At 44.4% G+C, this 26,978-nt stretch overlaps 1 protein-coding gene across 4 annotated transcripts in view; it reads left to right on the top strand.

The window, feature by feature from the left end:
• The window catches only part of LOC143282994 (dystrophin-like), a 448,581-nt gene that overhangs the window by 50,579 nt on the left and 371,024 nt on the right, over nt 1-26,978 (top strand). For all 4 annotated transcript variants that reach the window (XM_076588970.1, XM_076588967.1, XM_076588968.1 and 1 more), the window contains 8 exons: nt 865-958; nt 1,646-1,887; nt 6,849-7,028; nt 11,835-12,119; nt 13,628-13,715; nt 14,567-14,808; nt 17,832-17,997; nt 25,647-25,819. In XM_076588970.1, coding sequence (XP_076445085.1) covers nt 865-958; nt 1,646-1,887; nt 6,849-7,028; nt 11,835-12,119; nt 13,628-13,715; nt 14,567-14,808; nt 17,832-17,997; nt 25,647-25,819 — 1,470 coding nt within the window. The remainder of the gene's footprint in view (nt 1-864; nt 959-1,645; nt 1,888-6,848; nt 7,029-11,834; nt 12,120-13,627; nt 13,716-14,566; nt 14,809-17,831; nt 17,998-25,646; nt 25,820-26,978) is intronic.

Here is a 26,978-nt window from a genome sequence, read left to right as displayed (position 1 = left end):
TGACTGACTGATGATTGACTGACTGACTGATGATTGACTGACTGGTGACTGATGATTGACTGATGATTGACTGATATGATTGATGACTGACTGATGACTGACTATGATGACTGATGATTGACTGAAAGATGATGATTGACTGACTGATGACTGACTGACGATGACTGTGATGACTGATGATGGACGATGACTGACGACTGACTGACTGACTGATGATGACTGATGACTGTGATTGACGATTTGATGACTGACTGATGTGACTGACTGACTACGACTGACTGAGACTGATGATTGATTGACTGTGATGATGACTGACTGACTGATGATTGACTGACTGATGATGATTGACTGACTGATGACTGACTGACTGATGACTGATGACTGACTGATGACTGACTGATGACTGACTGATGACTGACTGATGATTGATGACTGACTGATGACTGACTGATGATGATGACTGATGACTGATGACTGACTGATGACTGATGATTGACTGATGACTGATGATGACTGACTGATGATTGACTGACTGACTGATGACTGATGACTGACTGACTGACTGATGACTGATGATTGACCGATGATTGATGACTGACTGATGACTGACTGATGATTGACTGACTGACTGACTGATGATTGACTGACTGACTGATGATTGATGACTGACTGATGACTGACTGATGACTGACTGATGATTGACTGATGATTGATGACTGACTGATGACTGACTGATGACTGATGATTGACTGATGACTGATGATTGACTGACTGACTGATGATTGACTGACTGACTGACTGATGACTGACTGATGACTGACTGATGACTGACTGATCACTGACTGACTGATGGGGGTGTTGCAGGTGATCCAACAGTCACTGGAGGCGGAGCAGAAGCGAGTGGACAGCCTGCAGCACATGGTGGTGGTGGTGGATGACTCCAATGCTGACAGCGGAGGTGAGCTTCCCCCATCCCCACCTGGCTGTCATGGCGACAGGAGCTGTGACTGATTACCCATGATGGTGGTTTTATGATTGAAACTATAATCTATGCCTGGCTTTGCCTGTTATTGATTAACCCCATGACTGCTGGTGACTTCACTCATCAGTGAAGATCTGTCACTTCACTGAGATATGTCACAGCTTACTGCTCAGGATGTCACCATTTTTTTTTTAATCTGGACTTGTTCCTTTTTTTTGTTAAATGTTACATGTCTGTCTGAGTGTGTATGTGTTTGTGCCTGAAATCTGAATGAATAACACAGGAAATGAATGATGAGAGCCCAATGGCAGCCATCAGTCGGCTCTACCCAGGTAGGCAGCCTGTTGTGCAAATGACCCCGTGTTTGTAAAGGACTTAGAGCTTGGTCTCCAATCGAAGATAGGCGCTACATAAGTATCCATATCAATCAAGGACACCATTGAAAAGGACACACAAAAGAGGTGACTGCACCCACTTCTTTTGTGTGTCCTTTTCAATGGTGTCCTTGATCTCTGTCCTGTTTCATTCAATCAGATTTCAGGCACAAACACATACACACTCAGACAAACATGTGACATTTAACAAAAAAGGACCCAACCCTTCCTCCCCCCTCACCAGCACACATACCCACCCTAACCTTCACTCTCTCCCCCCTGTGGCCAGCGGTGTGCCTGGCCATGGAGCAGCAGTTGGAGCGGTTGGGGTCGCGGTGGGCGGCGGTGTGCCGGTGGACGGAGGACCAGTGGGTGGTGCTGCAGGAGGTTCTGCTGCGCTGGCAGCAGTTCCATGATGAGCAGACCAAGTTCAGCGTCTGGCTGGAGGAGAAGGAGGCTGTGCTGCGAGACATGGGGCACGCCGACCTCTCCGACCCTGACCAGGTCATCGTGCAGGTCAAACACCTCAAGGTCTGTGTCGGGGAGCTGATGGGAAGGGGTAGGGAGAGTGGAGGTGGGGGAGGAGACATGACCAGTGGCTGAGTGGTGAGAGGAATGGGTGTGAGTGGAAGGGCGTGTGTGTATGTGTGTGTGCATGTGTGTGTGGCGTGCACATGCATGTGTACCTCCATGTGTGTGGATGAATGCAAGGAAGATAGAGAGGGGGTGGAAGAGAGGATTAAAAATTTTTTATAATTTTTAGATAAGAAGTTTAAAGTTTATATTATAAGGATGTTACTCTGATACATGTGTGACCAAGCGCTATGCTTGCTCCAATATTTGCCTCACGCACAAGCTGTATTAGCAGACAACAGTTTTCCCTCCTAACCTGTGCACAGGATTGTGTGACGTCACTCCGCTTACATCATTTTGTCCTCGCCAGACCACCTGCTCGACCAGTGTCGCATCGCGGTACGTCATTGGCTGAGAGCAAACTTGTGTTTCTGTTCCACCGTAATTAATTAATACCTCTTTTGTCAGATCAGTAAACTACAAGTATTATATACTGGCAGAATCGTCGCAATTCCATCTTTAAGTCTGTTCCATTTATGTTTGCCTACGTTACACTGATTTAACGCAGTTTGTAATTTTCAGCGACGAGCTCGTTAAAACTGACCCTGTCCAGGTGACTTAAATTAAGATTATAAATTCATCTTAAATAACCAACACTTCATTTTATACTCATTATAAAGTAGGTGTTGAGCTCTTTCTTTTGCAACTTATCCGATGTAAATCGGTTCAGGAATCATTTAGAAATCTGTCACTGAACACCTTTAAACAAACACATTTGTCATCGGATTCTCCGTGATTAGTGACGATCTGCTCGCAAGCACACGTGACGGCCTTTGCGTCCGCTAAACTTGCATAAATTGGCACAGTGAGGGATGAGTGGTCATTTCATACCTGGTCAGTCATCTGACCTGCTCTCTCTCTCTCACTCTCTCTCTCTCTCTCTTGCTGCGTCGAGCAGTGTGTTGTGTCGTGTGTGCCCCCACAACGGCTGACACCTCGCTACGTATTGCTGTAAGTACTAGTGTGTAGAATGTGTTGATTTGTAAATTGTATTATTCGACACAGTTCTTGTGTTCATATGAGTATGTTCAGTTAATTCTTTGTTCAGTTATTGCTTTGACATGTTAGTCACAGCTCGGCTATGATGATCTAGAAAATTGCCATGTCGTCATATGCTCGGAGCAGTGTTCCATTTGATTCTTCTTAACGTCACAGTCAGTGACGTCTCTGGACACAGATAGTTTGTTCCAGAATGTTCTAGTGAGTGCGTAAAGTTCATTCACCACTTAATGGTTAAGCCATGATGGTGCTTCACTTACTATCTGGTCTATCAGTTTGCCAGTATTATATCTAAGCCACTGATTCTCTATCTTGTTTGTTATTCAGGTATTATCTTTCATGCTATCAGTTGTACTGCTACAGTGTGCTCAGTACTCTAAGATGTGTGTAGTATTCTGCTGTTATGATTACAAGATAGTGTTGGATTAATATCAGTTATTGGTTAGAACCACCTGATATGTGTCAGTCTGTTAATTTTCATTTACTTACCATGCTCTGTCCTATACGGCTTACTCCAATATAGTGCAGCATGATAAACTGATTCATTTGAGTCACTTTGACACAGTATAAGCTTTACCTAATCTATACTGTCAGTGTACTTTCACCAACTCAGCATCGCTTCAATCACTTTAACTGCGCTATTTAAATGTATTAGAAATGTCATTTGATGTTAGCGTTTGGTCTTCACACATATGCATTATGTTGTTGCGTATCCCAAACCCGAGTGGTAGTCTTTCCATGTATACATGTGCTTTACTATTCACTTGTGCCGACATGTTGTGCTTATGACATTTGTTTGTGTCATTCCAGGCACTGTCTTCTTCTTTTTATCTTCTCTTCTTCTCAGTCTTCTCTTCTTAGTTTCTCTACACAACTATTGTAAATAAAACAATAGAAAAACCCATTTGTGACTGGCCTCTATATGTTCCTGGCCTGTGCGTGGGATCTTGTCTATCCTTTCAATTAATCATATTTAGTTAAGTCTTTTGTGCCGTACCCTTGAATAACCACTCGGAGCACGGCCACACATGTAGTGATTTTAATTTTCTAAATTTGATTTTGAGCTGAGTTTAACTTCACCATGAATATGCTGATCTTAGTGATGATATGATTGATGTTTTTTAGGACTAAAATGGATGTTTATATGCCTGTAATTGATGCTCTTATGCCATGTTTGTTTTAAATTTTGGTTGTAAGTTTTCACAGATAACTATTAATTCATATTGATTTCACAGTTATGGTCATTGATACTATGTGCATGTGAATATACAATAAGTTTGCATGGGTGCTTGCATATGGGCGGGTGTGTGTGTATGCACGGGTATGTGTTCGTTCTTTAGTTTAACGTCTTTTCACTGTAAGTGATATTAGACGAGAGAAGGAAAAAAAATCAAGTGGGAGGAGGGGGAGGGGGTTGGGGGGGGGGGGGGGATTACTGTGTACGCATACGAGTAAGTGAAAGTGTGTGTGTGTGTGTGTGTGTGTGTGTGTGTGTGAAAATTATTGATTTAAGTTTTGTTTAAAAAAACCCCCCCCAAAAACCAACATAACAATATAACATATTTTTAATGAAAAACTAACAACTATAACAGCGAACCAACTGGACTATTTAACAAGGAGTTGAAAAAGTCATACATTAGCAATGGACTGCTGAAGATCATCAACACCAAAGATGATTTCAGTTCAGGGATTTGAGACTTTAACATATCGCAAGTTGGTATATGATCAGCTGTTATGTGAGCACCACAGATGCAAGAAACATTACTGACATATTTTGTCCTAAAACAATTCATTTTCCATCTGCAGATTAGAGAAATGATTTGCCTCTTATGAAAATCATTATGGTAGTGTTTTCCCATGAAACCATACATTTTCTTTATGTTCTTATGTAACTCCGAGTTACCGGTGTGTTTTTCGTCAAACTTAAATTTTGACCATTGGACTTTTTCTACCATGGCGTAACATTCCTGTAGTGAAAGCGAAATATTTAAATCTAACTCCTTCGTGGAGCTTCTAGCTCCTTTTTTAGCCAAAATGTCAACTTTTTCATTATAGTAAAAACCGCAATGAGAAGGAATCCAGCAAAAGGTTATGTGGGAGCCTCTTAGTAAGTAAGAGTTCGTGAATCAAATGGTTAATTTCAATAACGAGTTCATACCTAACCGTTTCTTTTATAAGTTCACGGGTATGTGTGTGTTTTAAATAATGGAAAATTCTTGGACTTGCTTTGCTATGACTGAGTTGAGTGTTATTTTATTATATAAATGTTGTGTGTCAAATTTTACCGTTTTGCTTATAATTTGTATGTATAACAGACTTTACCACACTTAATTTCTCTCTGAGATAATAAAGGTATTCTGACTCTGACTGAGTGTCCTGGGTTTGAATTCTGGGGCTCACGATGCCTGGTTGGGTTGAAGAGTGGACAATTTATATGGATTTCCCTCGTTGACAAGAGGTGTGGAGCTGCTTGTGCATGAATCCCGTTCATGTGTATATGTATACAGAAGATCAAATACGTACATTGAAGATCCCATGATAGAAGTCAGCATTTACAAGTTTTGGAAAGAAAAACATACCCAGCATGCACACCCCTGAAAACAAGAGTATGGCTGTCTACATAAATGGGTGGAAATTGTCATGTACAAAAAATCTCACTGAAGGCTTGCATGAATTATGAAATCTTTAACATGCTTGTTTGATGTTCTGCATGCATATACACACAAAGGGGGTGCAGGCACCAGTAGGTCTGCACATCTTTCCTGGGAGATTGGACAGATTTGAACCTCAACCCTCCATGGACCGTGTCTAGAATTTAAACCACGGACCCCCATGTTAAAAGTATAACGCCTTCACCACTCAGCTGTTGCAGCCTTCATTGCAGACACTGAGTTCCTTCATTTTGAAGATAATGGCTCCAGACCACAGGACAGTGTGGACTCTGGCCTGTTTTGTCAGAAGGGTACCTGCCCACAGCTCCCCCACAAAGAACAGTAAATGTTACATGATGGCATTGCTTGGAGTTGTTGGCCTGATACTTCCCCTCCCACCTCTTTCTCCATCAGTATTTGTAACAATATACCCGGCTTTGAATCTGGTAAAATATTGTTGACTCTTTTAAACCCTTCCGGTTGGAAAAATCAGCATTAGGAGTTAGAAATGGAGACACTGTGGCAGTTTTGTTGGAATTCTGATCCATCGTTGACCAGTGATTAGGGTTCAAGGCTCCATTTCAGCTTGGTGTCCGTGTGAAAGGCACTTGACTTCAGTCTTCCTCACTGCACCCAGGTGTGAATGGGCACTTGACTTCAGTCTTCCTCACTGCACCCAGGTGTGAAAGGCACTTGACTTCAGTCTTCCTCACTGCACCCAGGTGTGAAAGGCACTTGACTTCAGTCTTCCTCACTGCACCCAGGTGTGAATGGGCACTTGACTTCAGTCTTCCTCACTGCACCCAGGTGTGAATGGGCACTTGACTTCAGTCTTCCTCACTGCACCCAGGTGTGAAAGGCACTTGACTTCAGTCTTCCTCACTGCACCCAGGTGTGAAAGGCACTTGACTTCAGTCTTCCTCACTGCACCCAGGTGTGAAAGGCACTTGACTTGGGAAGGGGGAAGGTTGAAATGGCTGAAGGAGAGGACTGGGCCCCGCCTTCCTACACTGAGGGCTGGACACAGTGGACATGAATTCACTGCCCTGATGGCTATGCAAGGCTCTGGGAGCTGCATTTAGATAAATATGTTATGATAGACCTGTGAACATTATACAAGTTAAATGACGCGAGTTGAAGAAACACATTCATATTACTTTACTAACGTGTGAATGAAGTCAACTGTTGTGTGTTTCTACACTGTTGCAGGCTATAGAAAACGACATGGGAGAGCAAGTGCGTCGCTTTGATGCGCTGAACGAATGCGGGCAGCACATTGTACGCTATGTGGACAGCCAGGCCGCAGTGTCACGCATTGCCGCTCTGCTTGAAACGCTGCAGGAACGCTGGGAATCACTGGTCCAGAAGATGGAGCTCCATAGCAACCAGGTGACTGGACTGGTCAGGCTGCCAGCACCTTGTCACTTCTTCTTTCTCCTACCCTTTACACCACCAACACATTGTCACTTCTTCTTTCTCCTACCCTTCACACCACCAACACCTTGTCACTTCTTCTTTCTCCTACCCTTTACACCACCAACACCTTGTCACTTCTTTCTCCTACCCTTTACACCACCAACACCATGTCACTTCTTCTTTCTCCTACCCTTCACACCACCAACACCTCCTCACTTCTTCTTTCTCCTACCCTTCACACCACCAACACCTTGTCACTTCTTCTTTCTCCTACCCTTTACACCACCAACACCATGTCACTTCTTCTTTCTCCTACCCTTTACACCACCAACACCATGTCACTTCTTCTTTCTCCTACCCTTTACACCACCAACACCTTGTCACTTCTTCTTTCTCCTACCCTTTACACCACCAACACCTTGTCACTTCTTCTTTCTCCTACCCTTCACACCACCAACACCTTGTCACTTCTTCTTTCTCCTACCCTTCACACCACCAACACCTTGTCACTTCTTCTTTCTCCTACCCTTCACACCACCAACACCTTGTCACTTCTCTCTGTTTCAGTATCAGAATCTCAAGGAGGCGTCACAGCTTTTGGACAAATCCATGTACGCTATATCACATCTGCTAGGCAGATGCCTGACAGCAGCATAACCCAACGTGCTTAGTCAAGCTTTGAGTGCATGCCTGTATGTTTGTGTGTACCAAACCTATCAGAGCGGATTTCATCTTCAGAATTTTGCCAGAGGACAACACTTTTTTTTTTGTTGCCATGTGTTCTTTTTTCAGTTTGCCAAGTGCATACTGCACATGGACCTGGGTTTATTGTCTTCTCGGTAATGACTAGACGTTCAGTTTGGTTTTCCAGTCAAACATGGGAGGAAGGGTGAGAGCAGGATTCGAACCCACACCCTCACAGACTCTGTTGGCAGATAAGCATCTAAACCATTTTTCCACCTCACTCTCTCACTCCATTACATCACCAGTATCTTGCCACTTCTTTTTTTTTTCCCCATTCATAACACCACCAACACCGTTGTCACTTCTTCTCTGTCCTACCCTTCAAGCCACGAACACCATGTCACTTCTTCTTTCTCCTACCCTTTACACCACCAACACCATGTCACTTCTTCTTTCTCCTACCCTTTACACCACCAACACCTTGTCACTTCTTCTTTCTCCTACCCTTCACACCACCAACACCATGTCACTTCTTCTTTCTCCTACCCTTTACACCACCAACACCATGTCACTTCTTCTTTCTCCTACCCTTCACACCACCAACACCTTGTCACTTCTTCTTTCTCCTACCCTTCACACCACCAACACCATGTCACTTCTTCTTTCTCCTACCCTTTACACCACCAACACCATGTCACTTCTTCTTTCTCCTACCCTTCACACCACCAACACCGTTGTCACTTGTTCTCTGTCCTACCCTTCACACCACCAACACCTTGTCACTTCTTCTTTCTCCTACCCTTCACACCACCAACACCATGTCACTTCTTCTTTCTCCTACCCTTCACACCACCAACACCTTGTCACTTCTTCTTTCTCCTACCCTTTACACCACCAACACCATGTCACTTCTTCTTTCTCCTACCCTTCAAGCCACGAACACCATGTCACTTCTTCTTTCTCCTACCCTTCAAGCCACGAACACCATGTCACTTCTTCTTTCTCCTACCCTTCACACCACCAATACCATGTCACTTCTTCTTTCTCCTACCCTTTACACCACCAACACCTTGTCACTTCTTCTTTCTCCTACCCTTTACACCACCAACACCATGTCACTTCTTCTTTCTCCTACCCTTCAAGCCACGAACACCATGTCACTTCTTCTTTCTCCTACCCTTCAAGCCACGAACACCATGTCACTTCTTCTTTCTCCTACCCTTCACACCACCAACACCATGTCACTTCTTCTTTCTCCTACCCTTTACACCACCAACACCTTGTCACTTCTTTCTCCTACCCTTTACACCACCAACACCTTGTCACTTCTTTCTCCTACCCTTCACATCACCAACACCTTGTCACTTCTTCTTTCTCCTACCCTTCACACCACCAACACCATGTCACTTCTTCTTTCTCCTACCCTTTACACCACCAACACCATGTCACTTCTTCTTTCTCCTACCCTTCACACCACCAACACCATGTCACTTCTTCTCTGTCCTACCCTTCAAGCCACGAACACCTTGTCACTTCTCTCTTATATCCATTGTGCCACCAACATGATTGTCACTTTTCCTTCTCTCTCCTGCCCATCATGCCAGTTCCGGGTCTGACTGGTATCTCTGACAGTCTCCTTCAAAAACTCCAGAATATCCAGGATTGTGCTGCAAGGGTAATGTTTAGAACATGCAGACAAACCCATGTTATAACTCCTGTCCTGGAGAAACTACACTGGCTGCCCGTCTCTCACAGGACAGATTACAAACTAGCTACCATGTGCTATAAGGTCACAAATCATACTGCACTCACATACCTTTGAGTCTTACCTCCAATCTACACTCCTCCAAGATCTTTACACTTGGCTGCTGATTCCAGACAATGCCTTGAAGAAAAAATCCCATAGTATTGGATCCTGGCAACAGACTTCTCAGTACTGTAAAAATCAGTCACTCCCATCCATGTGTCAATGCATGCAGGGTGTCTGTTCCTTTGTTTTTGTGGTGGCTGGTAGGTAAATTTTCCACGTTAAGTTTTCGGGGGATTGCATTTCACTGGATTATGTTGCATTGTGTTGGATAATGTTGCACTGTGTTGCATTGTATTGGATTTTGTTGTGTTGTGGTGTGTTGTGGTGTGTTGTGGTGTGTTGTGTTGTAGTGTTTTATTGGTACTGTAGTGTGTTACTTTGTAACTGCAACAGATTTCGGTGAGTGAAATCGTGGCTACTTTCCCAAGGGGATACCGCGGTACCACTGTACATTGCTGCCAAACCTTCACTTTTCATCTCTGTCATCATACAGATTTGTTACCAATAACAACAGATTTCTCTTACATTACAGAATGTTAACAGAAGCAACTCATTTTTGTTTGTTTTGTTTTTGTTTTTTGTTTTTTGCTATTTTTTGTTGTCTCTTTGTTAGATACACTGATGAATGTGTGATTTTTAGTTTATCACCTCATCTGAAGGACTAGTTTCCAGATCACCACCCACTCCAGTTCTGTCAGAGAAGGGGGAAATGCTAGTTTACTCTTAAGTATGCTGGTTAGTTTGTGAAGACCAAACTGAAATCTGTGTGAGGTTTCTGCCTCATTGTCAGTGTGAGCATTGCCACATGTCTGTGTGTGCTTGTGTGGCTGTGAGACAGACGGGGCAGCTGCTGGTGCTACTGTTACTATGATTACTTCGACTGCTGCTGCTGCTACTGTTACAACTGCTACTATGATTACTTCGACTGCTGCTGCTGCTACTGCTACTGTTAAAACTGTTACTATGATTACTTCGACTGCTGCTGCTGCTACTGTTACAACTGCTACTATGATTACTTCGACTGCTGCTGCTGCTACTGTTACAACTGCTACTATGATTACTTCGACTGCTGCTGCTGCTACTGTTACAACTGCTACTATGATTATTTTGACTGCTGCTGCTGCTACTGTTACAACTGCTACTATGATTACTTCGACTGCTGCTGCTGCTACTGCTACTGTTAAAACTGCTACTATGATAACTTCTGCTGCTGCTACTGCTACTGTTAAAACTGCTACTATGATTACTTCGACTGCTGCTGCTGCTGCTGTTACAACTGCTACTGTGATCACTTTGACTGCTGCTGCTGCCACTGTTACAACTGCTACTATGATTACTTCGACTGCTGCTGCTGCTACTGCTCCTGTTACAACTGCTACTATGATTACTTCGACTGCTGCTGCTGCTACTGTTACAACTGCTACTATGATTATTTTGACTGCTGCTGCTGCTACTGTTACAACTGCTACTATCATTACTTCGACTGCTGCTGCTGCTACTGTTACAACTGCTACTATGATTATTTTGACTGCTGCTGCTGCTACTGTTACAACTGCTACTATGATTACTTCGACTGCTGCTGCTGCTACTGTTACAACTGCTACTATGATTACTTCGACTGCTGCTGCTGCTACTGCTACTGTTAAAACTGCTACTATGATAACTTCGACTGCTGCTACTGCTACTGTTACAACTGCTACTATGATTACTTCGACTGCTGCTGCTGCTACTGCTACTGTTAAAACTGCTACTATGATTACTTCGACTGCTGCTGCTGCTACTGTTACAACTGCTACTGTGATCACTTTGACTGCTGCTCCTGCTGCTATTACAACTGCTACTATGATTACTTCGACTGCTGCTGGTGCTGTAATGAGTATGAATACTATGGCTGGTATGACTACTGCTACTTCTACTGCTGCTGCTGTTACAAATATTGCTGCTTATGTTGCATTTGCTGCTGTTATGAAGGCTGTTACTATTACTAGACTGCTGCTGCTATTGTTACTGTTACATCTATTGTGGTTGCTAGTATCACTGCCACAATCCCAGTAACATCTACAACTGCTGCAGCTGATACTACTGCTTCTACAATTCTAACTACCACTACAACTACTACTGCTGCTGTTACTATTACTACTTCTGCTGCTGCTGCTGTTGCTGTTGCTGTTTCTGTTCTATTTCTACAACTTGTATCCAAAGTGTTGTGGTTTTGGTATTACAGTGAGCATTGTCATGACTGATCCGTGGCTCTTCCCAAACCCCGCAGTGTTTCCTGTCCACAGATTGCCAGTTCAGGCGTGGAGCTGAGCAAGATCTCCCACCTGTACGAAGCGGAGACAGGGAAAGGGGAAGAGCCCACGGAAAAACAGACGTCATCAACATCGTCATCGTCGTCGTCCTCCTCAGCCAAGAAGCGCAAGGTGGAGTCTGTTCAGCGCATGGAGTTTGAGGTTGAGCTGAAGCGGCTGAGGGACTGGCTGGTGTCGACAGAGTCCACCCTGCAGCTGTTGGTGGCCGAGAACACCCAGGAGCCCTTCACTGTGGAGGAACAGCGGGTGCTGATCCAGGTCTGTCTGTCACCACTGTGGGTGGTGTGTGGGTGGTGTGATGGTGTGTGGATGATGTGTGTGGGTGGTGTAGGGTGGTGTGTGGGCGGTGTGTGGGTGGTGTAGGGTGGTGTGTGGCCAGTGTGTGGGTGGTGTGTGGGCGGTGTGTGGGTGGTGTGATGGTGTGTGGATGATGTGTGTGGGTGGTGTAGGGTGGTGTGTGGGTGGTGTGATGGTGTGTGGATGATGTGTGTGGGTGGTGTAGGGTGGTGTGTGGCCAGTGTGTGGGTGGTGTGTGGGCGGTGTGTGGGTGGTGTGTGGGCAGTGTGTGGGTGGTGTGTGGGCGGTGTAGTGGTGGTGTGGGGATGGTGTGTGGGTGGTGTAGGGTGGTATAGGGATGGTGTGTGGGTGGTGTAGGGTGGTGTGTGGGCAGTGTGTGGGTGGTGTGTGGGCGGTGTAGGGGTGGTGTGTGGGCAGTGTAGGGGTGGTGTGGGGATGGTGTATGGGTGGTGTAGGGATGGTGTATGGGTGGTTTAGGGTGGTGTGTGGGCAGTGTAGGGTGGTATAGGGATGGTGTGTGGGTAGTGTAGGGTGGTGTGTGGGCAGTGTAGGGTGGTATAGGGATGGTGTGTGGGTGGTGTAGGGTGGTGTGTGGGCAGTGTAGGGGTGGTGTAGGGATGGTGTGTGGGCAGTGTGTGGGCGGTGTAGGGGTGGTGTGGGAGCGGTGTAGGAGTGGTGTGTGAATGGTGTGTGGGCGGTGTGTGGGCAGTGTAGGGGTGGTGTAGGGATGGTGTGTGGGTGGTGTAGGGTGGTTGGTGGGTGGTATGTGGGTGGTGTAAGGGTGGTATAGGGATGGTGTGTGGGCGGTGTTTGGGTGGTGTGTGTGGGTGGTGTGTGGATAGTGAGTGGGCATTGTGTGTGGTGTGTGTGGGTGGTGTGGTGGCGGTGTGTGGGTGGTGTGGTGACGGTGTGTGTGTGGTGTGTGGGCGGTGTGTCATTGATTGATTGTATGTGTTAAGAAATGTTGATGGGCTTGGTGTTTATGAGTCCACATTGGAATGTGTGTGTGTGTGTGTGTGTGTGTGTGTGTGTGTGTGTGTATTTGACATTGTTGTGGACAGTTATACGGAGACGACCACCACTTTCAGATGTGCATGCTGGGTATGTTCTTGTTACTAAATGCTGACATGGATGATAGGATCTTTGACGTGTGTATTTGATCTTGTGCATGCATTAGCTGATGAAGATGGTTCAGGCGCCAGCAGGCCTGCACGTCTGTTGATCTGGAAGATCAGGAAAATCTCCACCCTTCACCCATCAAGCATTGCGACCACGATTCAAGCCCAGGACTTTCAAATTGAAAGTCCGATGCTTTAACCACTTGACTGCTGCAACCGTCAGGGTACAGAGCAAGCAGGCTGGAAACGCTGAGGTCACTGGCCGACTGAGGATGAAGGGTGGACAGGAATGTTGTGAGTGACAGTGCTGGATACAGACTGTAGTGACCCCAGTGGCGTGGTGTGTTCCAGGACACGGAGAACTCGATCCGCTCACACCAGATGGACATGCAGCGGGTGGTGACGCTGGGCAAGGGGGTCCTCACCGAACTTAAAATTGGTCAGTCCTCCTGACCCTCAATGCATGTTTCTTGAGTCTTCCACCACCCTCAGTTCACATTTGTTGAGTCCTCGCTAACCCTCGATTCACATTTGTTGAGTCCTCACTAACCCTCAATTCACATTTGTTGAGTCCTCACTAACCCTCAATTCACATTTGTTGAGTCCTCACTAACCCTCAATTCTCATTTGTTGAGTCCTCACTAACCCTCAATTCACATTTGTTGAATTCTCAGTAACCCTCAATTCTCATTTGTTGAGTCCTCAGTGACCCTCAATTCTCATTTGTGGAGTCCTCACTAACCCTCAATTTTCATTTGTGGAGTCCTCACTAACCCTCAATTCTCACTTGTTGAGTCCTCAGTGACCCTCAGTCCTCCGTAACCCTGAAATCAAGTATTTGTTGAGTCGTTATGAACACTGAAATCAGATTTGTTCTCTCATCAGTAACATTATCACTAATTTTGTAGTAAGTCTCCACGAACCACTGAAGTGACAACTGACAATTGTACCTGGACCATACCTTGATACGGGCAGGGCATTGATGGAACATTCAGTCTAAGGCTGTCCAGTTGTCTCTACCTTCTAGAAATTCATAGATCAGAAAATACATGCAGAAACAAATGCAGTGATAATATTGTCAGTGATGTGCTATTTTGGCGTCAAGAGTTCAGGATGTCCACAAGGAAAATATTTCAGTGTCAGCCTCGTGACGTTAGTCAGTAAAATGTGCATTAACAGTCACCTATTCCATTTGCGAATAGTCTTTGAGAAAGAAGTTAAAGCAAGGATGTCACAAAGAAAGGATTGTTGAAAGATAGAAAGGAGACAGGCTGGTGTTGCTGTGTGCAGCGGGGGAGTGCCAGGACAGCACGCAGCGCTCCATCCAGCAGGTGGAGGAGTCCTGGGAGCGCCTGAGCAAGGCGCTGGGTGACACACAGCGACAGGTGGAGCGATCCTTTGAGAGCAAGAAGTTCCACTCGGAGCTGGGCAGCCTGCTGGAGCTGGTGGAGGGCTACGAGAAGTGGGTGGGGGCCTCTGAGGCCGTCGCTCAGGAGGCCCACGACATCAGTCGTCAGCTGGACCAGTGCAAGGTCGGCTTCCGCTTTCAGTGTCAGGGAGGTGTCAAGTGTGCAGACTGATCTGTTCATGCCACACCACTTCTGCTTTAATTTTTTTTGTTTAAAAAGGGTGCAGATGCCTTGCATAAACCCAAGCCTACAAAATTCTTATTCAAAGGCAAACAAAGGCATAATATATCTGTGTGTGTGTGCATGTGTGTGTGTGCGTGTGTGTGTGTGTGTGTGTGTGTGTGTGTGTGTGTGAAAGTTGTGAACACAATGAAATAAAAAAGGGGCGGCGCTGCACTCTGGTGAGGTGCTGTCTCTGGGCAGAGCAGCCTGAATTTTACACAGAGAAGTCTGTTGTGGCAAAGAGTAATACAGTACTGTATGATACAATGCAGTACAAAACAGTACAATCCAATCCAGTGCAATGCTATGCAATACAATACGATACAGTGCAGTTTGGTACAGTACAGTAAAGTACAGTACAGTACAATGCAGTACAGTACGATACAATGAAGTTATGCCTCCCTTTTTAACTGATCAGGTCAGTGACGAAATACATACATGTCCATTGGAGTTCAGTTCACAAAAACACGCTTTACTTAAAAAATGTCATTTACACAAACTGCTGGCTGGTTTCCAGAAAGAGGGCCTGTTTGTTCTGCACTGAAATGAAAATTTAATCTTTCTTGGCAGGGCTCTGATTTTATTGACACAAACAAAATCTTGTTGGTTTTATCTGTTTATCTTTAACTCTGTGAAAATGGGGAAGTGGTTCTGAGGCTATGGGTATGCTTAAAAATATCCATATGTGTGTGTGTGTGTGTGTGTGTGTGTGACTGTGTGTGTAGTTTTGCGTTTGTGTGGGCCCACATGCATGTGTGTAAGTGTGTGTGTGTGTGTGTGTGTGTGTGTGACTGTGTGTGTAGTTTTGCGTTTGTGTGGGCCCACATGCATGTGTGTAAGTGTGTGTGTGTGTGTGTGTGTGTGTGTTTGTGTGTGTGTGTTGTGTGTTTGTGTGTGTGTGTGTGTGTGTGTGTGTGTGTGTGTAGTTTTGCGTTTGTGTGGGCCCACATGCGAGTTTGTAAGTGGGTGTGTGTGTGTGTGTGTGAGTGTGTAGTTTTGCGTTTGCTTGGGCCCACATGCATGTGTGTAAGTGTGTGCGTGTGTTTGGTTTATGTTTAGGTCAGGCATCTGCTCGCTTTTGTTTAAACAGATGTGGTGTAGTTTATATTGATCAGTCCACATGTTTTGTTATCTCCTTCGAATGGAGATTGTGTATTTGTCTGTACGTGTGCATGCTTGTGCATATGTGTGTGTGTGTGCGTGTGTGTGTGTGTGTGTGTGTGTGGTGTGTGTGCGTGTGTGTGTGTGTGCGTGTGTGTGTGTGTGTGCGTGTGTGTGTGTGTGTGTGTGTGCATGTGCACACAAGAAATCCAGCACAGCGTGGCAGTAAAAGACAGACACAGGTTAATGGGTTGCTGAGAGACACAGATCCGTTAGCCATGTTTCTCTGATGGCGTGCCATGCAGTTCAGTCTCTGCGTTTTCTCCCATGAAAATGACCTTCTTGCTTTCCCTTTTTCTGGGAAATCTCTTTGCTGATTTCTGCAGCAACCTTTCTTGACCCCTTCTGCAGATGTTTCTGTAACATAAGTCCAGAGAAATCTGTCTCGAACAGTGTGCACTGGCTTCATAAAGCTTTTTGAAATGTGTAAAAAATGATATGCGTTTTTTATAGTTTTTTTTTTTTTTTTTTAAACCCATCAGAAATCTTTTAAAAAATGACCCAGTTTGTAAAAGTTAATTTCAGCTCTCTTTATTGAACAACAACAAGAACAACAACAAATCATTTCTATCACTGGTTGATAAAGCAGTGATGAAATGTTCCAGCTGAATTTAAATTTAAAAGTAAGGTAATGATTGTAAAAAAGAAGAAAAAAACACCCCCCCCCAAAAAAAAAAAAAATATCCTTGAATGAATCATAATGAGCGAACATGGATGATTCATTCAAGGGGCATAAGCCAGCACTCAGAATAAAGTGCCTTTCACATGAATTCCTGATGCTGTCAGATTTTTCAGTGTTCAGGGTTTTTAAAAGTTTCTTAAACAAAAAAAAAAAAAAAAAAAAAAAAAAAATTGTGATTAAAGACCTGATGGGACTCCATCTCTGTGTTGTTGTCTTTGTCGAGGTCGGTCAGGCTGTGTTGTTACACATTCAGGGAGCCAGGGGGGTGGGGTGGGGTTGCTCCAGAGTACAGATTGCTTCTTCAGACTGTGATAGGCATGTAGGATATCATGGAAAAGTACCGACCAAATAGAGCATCGGTCATGCTGGATGTTTCAAATTACAAAACGTATCCAACGTATCATTGTTGGCTGTTTCATATTCAGATTGAAATGGTAACAATACTAGTACTACTATTACTAATGATGATGATGATAATCATAATCATAAACATAATAATGATAGTAAATAATGATATTACTACTACTACTACCACTACTACTGCTGCTGCTGCTAATAGTAATAAAAAGATGAACTATTTATGTAGCACTTAATCTTATGCAGAGACAAAGTGCTTACACAATGGTAATTCACATGAATGCTTAACTGATTGATAGCACTATTGGTAACTTTCATATTGATTCTAGTTTATATTGAAACATGCAGGTAAAACACACCATATGTTAGCTGCTTTCATATTAGTTCAGAATCTGCTGGGGACCAGGAAAACGGAAAAAAGAAAAGGCGGCAATACAAGAGCATCCAGGAGTCATGACCTGGGTGCGACCTGGCCCCCTAAGAGTGTAAGGAGTTAAGGGCAGAAACACTTGACTGAGGGGGGGCTTCTTCTCTGAAGACCTTGAACTGTCCAGCTCTCCCTAGAGATTCTTATCACTGAAACACACAGGTAAAACATGCCATTTGTTGGCTGCTTTCATATCAGTTCAGACTGACATTGCGACCCATGGGTTAAGCTGTGAGGACCTGATCACCTGTCTGTTCATTTCCCGCCCCCCCCTGCCCCCACACACACTCCCTGCAGGTGAAGGTGCGGGCGATGCAGGCCCATCAGGACCGTGTGGAGAGTCTGAAGCTGCACGGGGAGCACATCCTGCGACAGTTCCGCTCCTCCGCCACCCCCACCTCCACCATCAGGGAAGACCTCCAGTCCTTCCTCACACGCTGGCATGCCGCCTTCACCAGGCTGGGTGAGTCACCTCCCCTGACCCTGTGCAGTGTCCTGTGCCCCACTGTCCCCCCCCCCACCCCCCCCGTCCCCCTCCCTGCCGCCCCCCTCTCCTCCCTTTCTCCCCCCCTGCTGCCTTGGCATTGTTCTCCCTCTCTGCAGTCATGGGCTGCAGCGTCCCACATTCACTTGTATGTACGACCGGAGCTTTTACGTGTGTGACCATGGCGGTGTGTATGCTGGGTATGTTAGTATTCCCGTAAACTACTGATGACATGGATTTCAGGACCTTAAACATGCATATTTCTAGTTCCTGTTCTGATTGCAAATACACACAAAGGGGGTACAGGCACGGGCAGGTCTGCACATATGTTGACTTGCTGGGAGATTGGAAAAATCTCCGTTCTTATCCAACCAGGCGTTGATACATGGATTTGAACCCAGAACCCTGGGATTCGAAGTCCAGCACTATGACCTCTTGGCTTTTGCACCCACTGCCTCTGTGCACAGAGAGAGAGAGAGAGACAGAGAGAGAGAGAGAGAGAGAGAGGTGTCTCCAATCTAGTTCTGTCCACTCCATAGAAGTAGTGTTCACTACGCTTGTATCACAGTCTCCTTTGCCATGCATCAGTGTGTGCAGTTGTTGTTGCACTAAGAGAGAAAGAGGGAGAGGGAGAGTTTACTCATTTCTGGTGTAGTTTTTTGTCCACTGTGTTAATGTAGGAATTGTTGCACTTGTGACACACTCCTTGGTCACAGCAGTTTGGTCAGACAGGTGTGTGTGTGTGGATACTGGTCACTGTCACAGTCATCGGTCCATGAATTCTGTGTGACATCTGACTATTCTGCAGTTACTCACACTTGTTTGTGCCCGTCATAGTTTCTCTGGTGAACAGATTTCTTGCATTGTTTTTAACACATTGTTGTTCTGCACTTTCTCACAGCGTAGCAGTCTTCAGTGTTACACCTTTCTACTTATAGCGGTATTCCACTTCTTTGAGTGTTGTAGCATACAACTAGTATACTTCAGAGGTGCTAGATTTCTGTGCACATACATTCATTATCTTTGGTGATTTTTGTTTTGTTTGGGAATACAGTAGCATCGTATGATGATGACTGATTAGCACAGTGATATGGTGTGGTGTGTGTGTGTATGTTTATGAAGAAGCAAGAGACTTTTTGAATGTTGAGTGTTGTGTGTCTGTTATTTGGGTGTGTGACTGTGGGAGAAAAGTTGGGTAGTTTATTTGCACATGTGAGAAAAGACTACCATGTGGGAGAAGTGAGATGTATTTGTAATGACTTACGGAATGATTACAGTGGTGGTTTATGAAAGATTAAATGATGGTTTTTTGAGTTCATAAAATTTTGGAGACAGAAGTCAAATTGCAAAGTACAAGGGAGAAAATTTTGAACAGAGCAGATGATGATGCGAGTCTGATATTGTGGTTTTATATTTTGGTGCCTTTTGGACTGATGACCAAAGGAGCGAGTTGTATTTAAAAGATATTTAGAAATATTCCTTAGAAAATAGCTTTGATAGAAATGTTTATTTTGAGGTAATTAGAATAATTCTATTTCATGTATTTATTGTACAGTTCATGGATTATTTCATGGTGTCAATTATGAGGGCAGGATAGTGACTATGTGCTGACGTGTCTGTGTGTCTGTATTTATCTTGTCCAATGTTTGTGAAGTGGGAAACTTTGGTGTGAGAAATAAAGATAAAAAAGGAGAAAATAAATGTGACAAGACATTGATACTGTATATTGTAACCGAGAGAGAAGGAGTCGTGTGTTGACAGGGACTGAGCCCATAGCTGTCAGATGTTCCTTGATGGCTGAGGAGCGGAAGATAGAAAGTGAAGGAAGAAAGAAAAGATGAACCAGAAGGAAGGAAAGGAAGATAGAAAGTGAAGGAAGAAAGGAAAGATGAACCAGAAGGAAGGAAAGGAAGATAGAAAGTGAAGGAAGAAAAGATGAACCAGGAGGAAAGAAAGGAAGATAGAAAGTGAAGGAAGAAAGAAAAGATGAACCAGAAGGAAGGAAAGGAAGATAGAAAGTGAAGGAAGAAAGAAAAGATGAACCAGAAGGAAGGAAAGGAAGATAGAAAGTGAAGGAAGAAAGAAAAGACGAACCAGAAGGAAGGAAAGGAAGATAGAAAGTGAAGGAAGAAAGAAAAGATGAACCAGAAGGAAGGAAAGGAAGATAGAAAGTGAAGGAAGAAAGAAAAGATGAACCAGAAGGAAGGAAAGGAAGATAGAAAGTGAAGGAATAAAAGACGAACCAGGAGGAAGGAAAGGAAGATAGAAAGTGAAGGAAGAAAGAAAAGACGAACCAGGAGGAAAGAAAGGAAGATAGAAAGTGAAGGAAGAAAGAAAAGATGAACCAGGAGGAAAGAAAGGAAGATAGAAAGTGAAGGAAGAAAGAAAAGACGAACCAGGAGGAAGGAAAGGAAGATAGAAAGTGAAGGAAGAAAGAAAAGATGAACCAGAAGGAAGGAAAGGAAGATAGAAAGTGAAGGAAGAAAGAAAAGATGAACCAGAAGGAAGGAAAGGAAGATAGAAAGTGAAGGAAGAAAGAAAAGATGAACCAGAAGGAAGGAAAGGAAGATAAGAAAAAGAAGAGCTAGAAGGCAAAAGAAAGGAAGATACAGAAGAAAATAGCGCAAATGAAGCTCTGTAGTGATACGTGTGTGTGTGTGTGTGTGTGTGTGTGTGTGTGTGTGTGTGTGTGAAGCTTTAATTCTAAGTGTGAGTATTCCTTGAGTCAATTGTGTGCGACAGAAAGTAATTGAGGTGTGTGTCTCTTCTTGTTTGTCCACTTTTCTTTGCATGTGGTGATGACTGATTAGTGAAGTGACATATTGTGGTGATGACTGATTAGTGAAGTGACATATTGTGGTGATGACTGATTAGTGAAGTGACATATTGTGGTGATGACTGATTAGTGAAGTGACATATTGTAGTGATGACTGATTAGTGAAGTGACATATTGTGGTGATGACTGATGAGGAAGTGACATATTGTGGTGATGACTGATTAGTGAAGTGACATATTGTGGTGATGACTGATTAGTGAAGTGACATATTGTGGTGATGACTGATTAGTGAAGTGACATATTGTGGTGATGACTGAATAGGGAAGTGACATATTGTAGTGATGACTGATTAGTGAAGTGACATATTGTGGTGATGACTGATGAGGAAGTGACATATTGTGGTGATGACTGATTAGGAAAGTGTAATATTGTGGTGATGACTGATTAGTGAAGTGACATATTGTGGTGATGACTGATTAGTGAAGTGACATATTGTGGTGATGACTGATGAGGAAGTGACATATTGTGGTGATGACTGATTAGTGAAGTGACATATTGTGGTGATGACTGATTAGTGAAGTGACATATTATGGTGATGACTGATTAGTGAAGTGACATATTGTGGTGATGACTGATTAGGGAAGTGACATATTGTGGTGATGACTGATGAGGAAGTGACATATTGTGGTGATGACTGATGAGGAAGTGACATATTGTGGTGATGACTGATTAGTGAAGTGACATATTGTGGTGATGACTGATTAGGGAAGTGACATATTGTGGTGATGACTGATTAGTGAAGTGACATATTGTAGTGATGACTGATTAGTGAAGTGACATATTGTGGTGATGACTGATTAGTGAAGTGACATATTGTGGTGATGACTGATGAGGAAGTGACATATTGTGGTGATGACTGATTAGTGAAGTGACATATTGTGGTGATGACTGATGAGGAAGTGACATATTGTGGTGATGACTGATTAGTGAAGTGACATATTGTGGTGATGACTGATTAGGGAAGTGACATATTGTGGTGATGACTGATTAGTGAAGTGACATATTGTGGTGATGACTGATTAGTGAAGTGACATATTGTAGTGATGACTGATTAGAACTGTAGACATTACAGTAACAGTAGCAACCTTATAACTATATCTGTTCTTGCTCCCTGTCCATGCAGATCCCATGGATTGTGAGTAGTGCTGGTTGAATGTTGTGGCCAAGTTCTCTGTGTGGTGTCTTCAGTTTGTCTCCTGTGCATGGGCCAGTGTTCCCTGCTTTCACATATGTTAGTTCTCTGTGTGCTTTGCCCCATGGGTTTGCATACTTTTTGTTCCAGATGGCTTGCAGCCCCCTGTTTTTTGCACACTTGATGTAAAGTTTTGAGGTCCTGACTTGAGATTTGAGAGGTTGGTTGTTGACCCCCCCCCCCCCCCCCCGGCCCCCCCAAACAAAAAGAACCTAGGGATGATGACCACTGGGGAACAAAGAAATCCAGGCACCATCCAACCCACAAAATGGCTCAGTGTCTGTTGTGCCTGTCGGAGTCTGGGTTTGATTACCGGTCTTACCCTTTCTCTCACGTTTTGCTAGAAAATCAGTCTGAGCGTCTAGCCATTCAGATGAGATCATGAACTCATGTCTCATGTGCAGTCCACACTTGGTGCATTGAAAAAGCACCAGTGGCATCTTATCTTGTTGTCCTCTGGCAAATTCTGTTGAAGAAATCTATTCTGAAAGCTTTACAGATATATATATGCAAGCACTCAAGGCCTGACTAAGTGCATTGGGTTATGCTGCTGGTCAGGCATCTGCCTAGCAGATGCGGTGTTGTGTGTATGGACTTGTCTGAATTGAAAAGCAGTGACTCTTCTTTGAGAAACTGAAACTGAAACTGAAACTCAGTCTTTTTTTGTTTGTCAACCTGTCATTTAGTAGTTCAGAGAGGATTTGGTGGGTGGTACTGGTACTTCAGTATGTCACACCACACCACACCACACCACACCACATGATATCACACCACATCACACCACACCACACAATATCACACCGCATCACACCACACCACACCACACAATACTACACCACACCACACCGCACAATACCACACCACACCATAACACACCACACCACACCACACAACACAATATCACACCATACCACCACACCACACCATGCCATGCCATGCCACGCCATGCCACGCCACACCACACCACACCACACCACACAATATCACACCACCACACCACACCACACCACACCACACCACACCACACCACACCACACCACACACCACACAACACCACACGGCATGATATCACACCACACCACACAATATGATATCACACCACACCACACCACACAACATGATATCACACCACACCACACCATACCACACCACACCACAATACCACACCACTCCACACCACATCACACCACACCACATCACATCACACCACACCACACCACACAACATGATATCACACCACACCACACCATACCACACCACACCACAATACCACACCACACCACACCACACCACACCATAACGTACCATATCACACCCCACCATATCACACCAGATCATATTTTATGCATAAAAAAAGAGAATATGATGCAATGCAGTGTATGAATCTCAACATATTACACCATATTACACACCACACCACACCATGCTACACCGCACCGCATCCCACATCACAGCGCACAGCACCACACCACACAGCACTGCACCAGGCTACACCACACCATACCACATCACACCGCACAGCACCACACCGCACCGCACCATGCCACACCACACTTACAATCAATTCTTTTGACATTTTATGGCCATAGTATTTTTTCTCTCAAAACATGTTGTTTTCAAAATGAATGTTTTTATCCAGTTTGATTGTGTGTGTGTGTGTGTGTGTGTGTGTGTGTGTGTGTGTAAGTATGAATCAGCTGATCACATTGTGCTCTTATTCTGTTTCTTTTGACATATTTTTTGGACATTATTTGTCAGTGGAGAATGTTTGCATGAAATTTTCTTTTATCTAGTTTCTTTTCTTCTTTTTCACTACAAACGGTTTTTATGATCATTATTATTATTATTTGTTGTTGTGTGGTGTAGCGTATATGGATTTGTCCGAACGCAGTGACGCCTCCTTGAGCTACTGAAACTGAAACTGAAACTGTTGTTGTTTGTTTTCAAATAGGCAGTTGATTCATTTACATGATAAGTGGGCTGAGTACAGGTAAGTATGTAAGTAAGGCATTGGTGATGTGAAAGTGGAGAGAAATATCATAACGACTTGGGAGAAGTCTTTCAGACATTTTAAAATGTCGTTTGATGTCTGGAGAGACAGTCTTCCTCCGTGTCATCATGTTGATCCCCTTCATGAAGTGTGCTGTTCAAACATTATTTTCTGTTTTGTGAAGTTATCAAAAAATGCTGTTTTTCCTGATCTTTTTCTGTTTTCAGGTTGAGGAGGAAGGTGGCAGAATGGTTAAGGCGCTTGCCTGCCAACACAGTGTTCATGAGGGTCAGGGTTCCATTCCTGCTACGGCCCTTTCTCCCAAGTTTAACTGGAAAATCAAACTATGTTATCTGGTCATTTGGATGAGACGATAAACCGAGGTCCTGGAGTGCGGCATGCACTTGGTGCACTGAAGAAGAACCCATGGCAACAAAAGTGTTGTCCTTTATTGGGACAGACTTTTTACAGAATTATTCCAACATCAAACAGGGTACTACAAGGAGAGAGGAATGAATATTGATAACTTTTCTTTTATGAAAATGAATCATAGTTGACACATCCATGAATGAAGTGTTTGTGTCGGTGCTTTTACAGGTTTATGATACATCTTATGTAATCATAAGGTGACTAGCGATGATTAGCATTTGTGGGCTGCAGCTTCCACCATCCGCTCATATAGAAACAAGTGGGGTTGTAGGATGATCAGTTTTACCCCATCTTGTAGATAGCCATACTCTGTTTTCGGGGGGTGTAAAACAAATAGTCTGAACGGAAAGTTGCGAACAGAGAGAGCCCTGATGATGTGTGTGTATGTGTGTGTGCAGGGGAGCGCCAAACACTCCTGATAGAGACATGACGTGTGTGTGTGCAGTGGAGCACCAAAAGCTCCTCATAGAAAGAGAGACCTGATGATGTGTATGTGTGTGTGTGTATGCAGGGGGAGTGCCAAACGCTCCTGATAGAGAGAGACCTGATGTGTGTGTGTGTGTGTGTGTGTGTGCAGGGGAGTGCCAAACGCTCCTGATAGAGAGAGACCTGATGACGTGTGTGTGTGTGTGTGTGTGTGTGCAGGGGAGTGCCAAACGCTCCTGATAGAGAGAGACCTGATGTGTGTGTGTGTGTGCAGGGGAGTGCCAAACGCTCCTGATAGAGACCTGATGATGATGATGTGTGTGTGTGTGTACAGGGGAGTGCCAAACGCTCCTGATAGAGAGAGACCTGATGACGTGTGTGTGTGTGTGTGTGTGTGCAGGGGAGTGCCAAACGCTCCTGATAGAGAGAGACCTGATGTGTGTGTGTGTGTGTGCAGGGGAGTGCCAAACGCTCCTGATAGAGACCTGATGATGATGTGTGTGTGTGTGTGTACAGGGGAGTGCCAAACGCTCCTGATAGAGAGAGACCTGATGACGTGTGTGTGTGTGTGTGTGTGTGTGTGTGTGTGCAGGGGAGTGCCAAACGCTCCTGATAGAGAGAGACCTGATGATGATGTGTGTGTGTGTGCAGGGGAGTGCCAAACGCTCCTGATAGAGACCTGATGATGTGTATGTGTGTGCAGGGGAGCGCCAAACACTCCTGATAGAGACCTGATGATGTGTATGTGTGTGCAGGGGAGCGCCAAACACTCCTGATGGAGGCCCTGGAGAAAGCTCCCCCACGGTCCTACCTGGAGGCAGTGGCGGTGCTGATGAAGTGGCTGACGGACATTGAGCACATCCTGCAGACAGAGAGGGTGGCCCTGGGCACTGTGCAGGCCATGGACAGAAAACTGGACATCTACAAGGTGCTCCTCCTCCTCCTCCACCACCTTTGTCAGCGTCACCTTTCACTTTTAACACTTTGTTTCTCCACCTTTGTCATTGTCACCTTTCACTTTTAACACTTTGTTTCTCTACCTTTGTCATTGTCACCTTTCACTTTTAACACTTTGTTTCTCCACCTTTGTCAGCGTCACCTTTCACTTTTAATACTTTGTTTCTCCACCTTTGTCAGCGTCACCTTTCACTTTTAATACTTTGTTTCTCCACCTTTGTCAGCGTCACCTTTCTCTTTTAACACTTTGTTTCTCCGCCTTTGTCAGCGTCACCTTTCACTTTTAACACTTTGTTTCTCTACCTTTGTCGGTGTCACCTTTCTCTTTTAACACTTTGTTTCTCCGCCTTTGTCAGCGTCACCTTTCTCTTTTAATACTTTGTTTCTCCGCCTTTGTCAGCGTCACCTTTCACTTTTAATACTTTGTTTCTCCGCCTTTGTCAGCGTCACCTTTCACTTTTAACACTTTGTTTCTCCGCCTTTGTCAGCGTCACCTTTCACTTTTAACACTTTGTTTCTCCGCCTTTGTCAGCGTCACCTTTCTCTGTTAACACTTTGTTTCTCCGCCTTTGTCAGCGTCACCTTTCTCTTTTAATACTTTGTTTCTCCGCCTTTGTCAGCGTCACCTTTCACTTTTAACACTTTGTTTCTCCGCCTTTGTTAGTGTCACCTTTCTCTTTTAACACTTTGTTTCTCTACCTTTGTTAGTGTCACCTTTCTCTGTTAACACTTTGTTTCTCTACCTTTTTCCACTTCACTTTTCTCCTCTATTACTTTGTTTTTCTACCTTTTTCAGCATTACTTTTCTCTTTTAGCACTTTGCACCTGGTGCACTGCTTGATCCCTGACTGTGGTGGGGTACAAAGTGTTGAAATACAACGATAAAAAAAAACTGACAAAAGGATGGTCATCATGGTTGTGGCTCTGGAACCAAGGACAGTGACGATGTGCTGTGCCATCACCAGTGTACATGCATGTGGCTCCAGAGCCCAAAGTCCAGCACACACAAGCGGCTGCTGGTGGGGCAGGGGTAGACACAGCTCTGTCACCCATCTCCAGCAGCTGCAAGGTGGTGGCGGCGGCGGTCTTCCTCAGATGTCCTGGCTGTATTTCTTACCAGGACACCCCAG

This window comes from Babylonia areolata, chromosome 6 (genome assembly GCF_041734735.1).
Source record: "Babylonia areolata isolate BAREFJ2019XMU chromosome 6, ASM4173473v1, whole genome shotgun sequence".
Lineage (NCBI taxonomy): Eukaryota > Metazoa > Mollusca > Gastropoda > Neogastropoda > Buccinidae > Babylonia > Babylonia areolata.
Note: the sequence above shows the minus strand (reverse complement) of the source record. Positions and strands in the feature narration are given on the sequence as shown.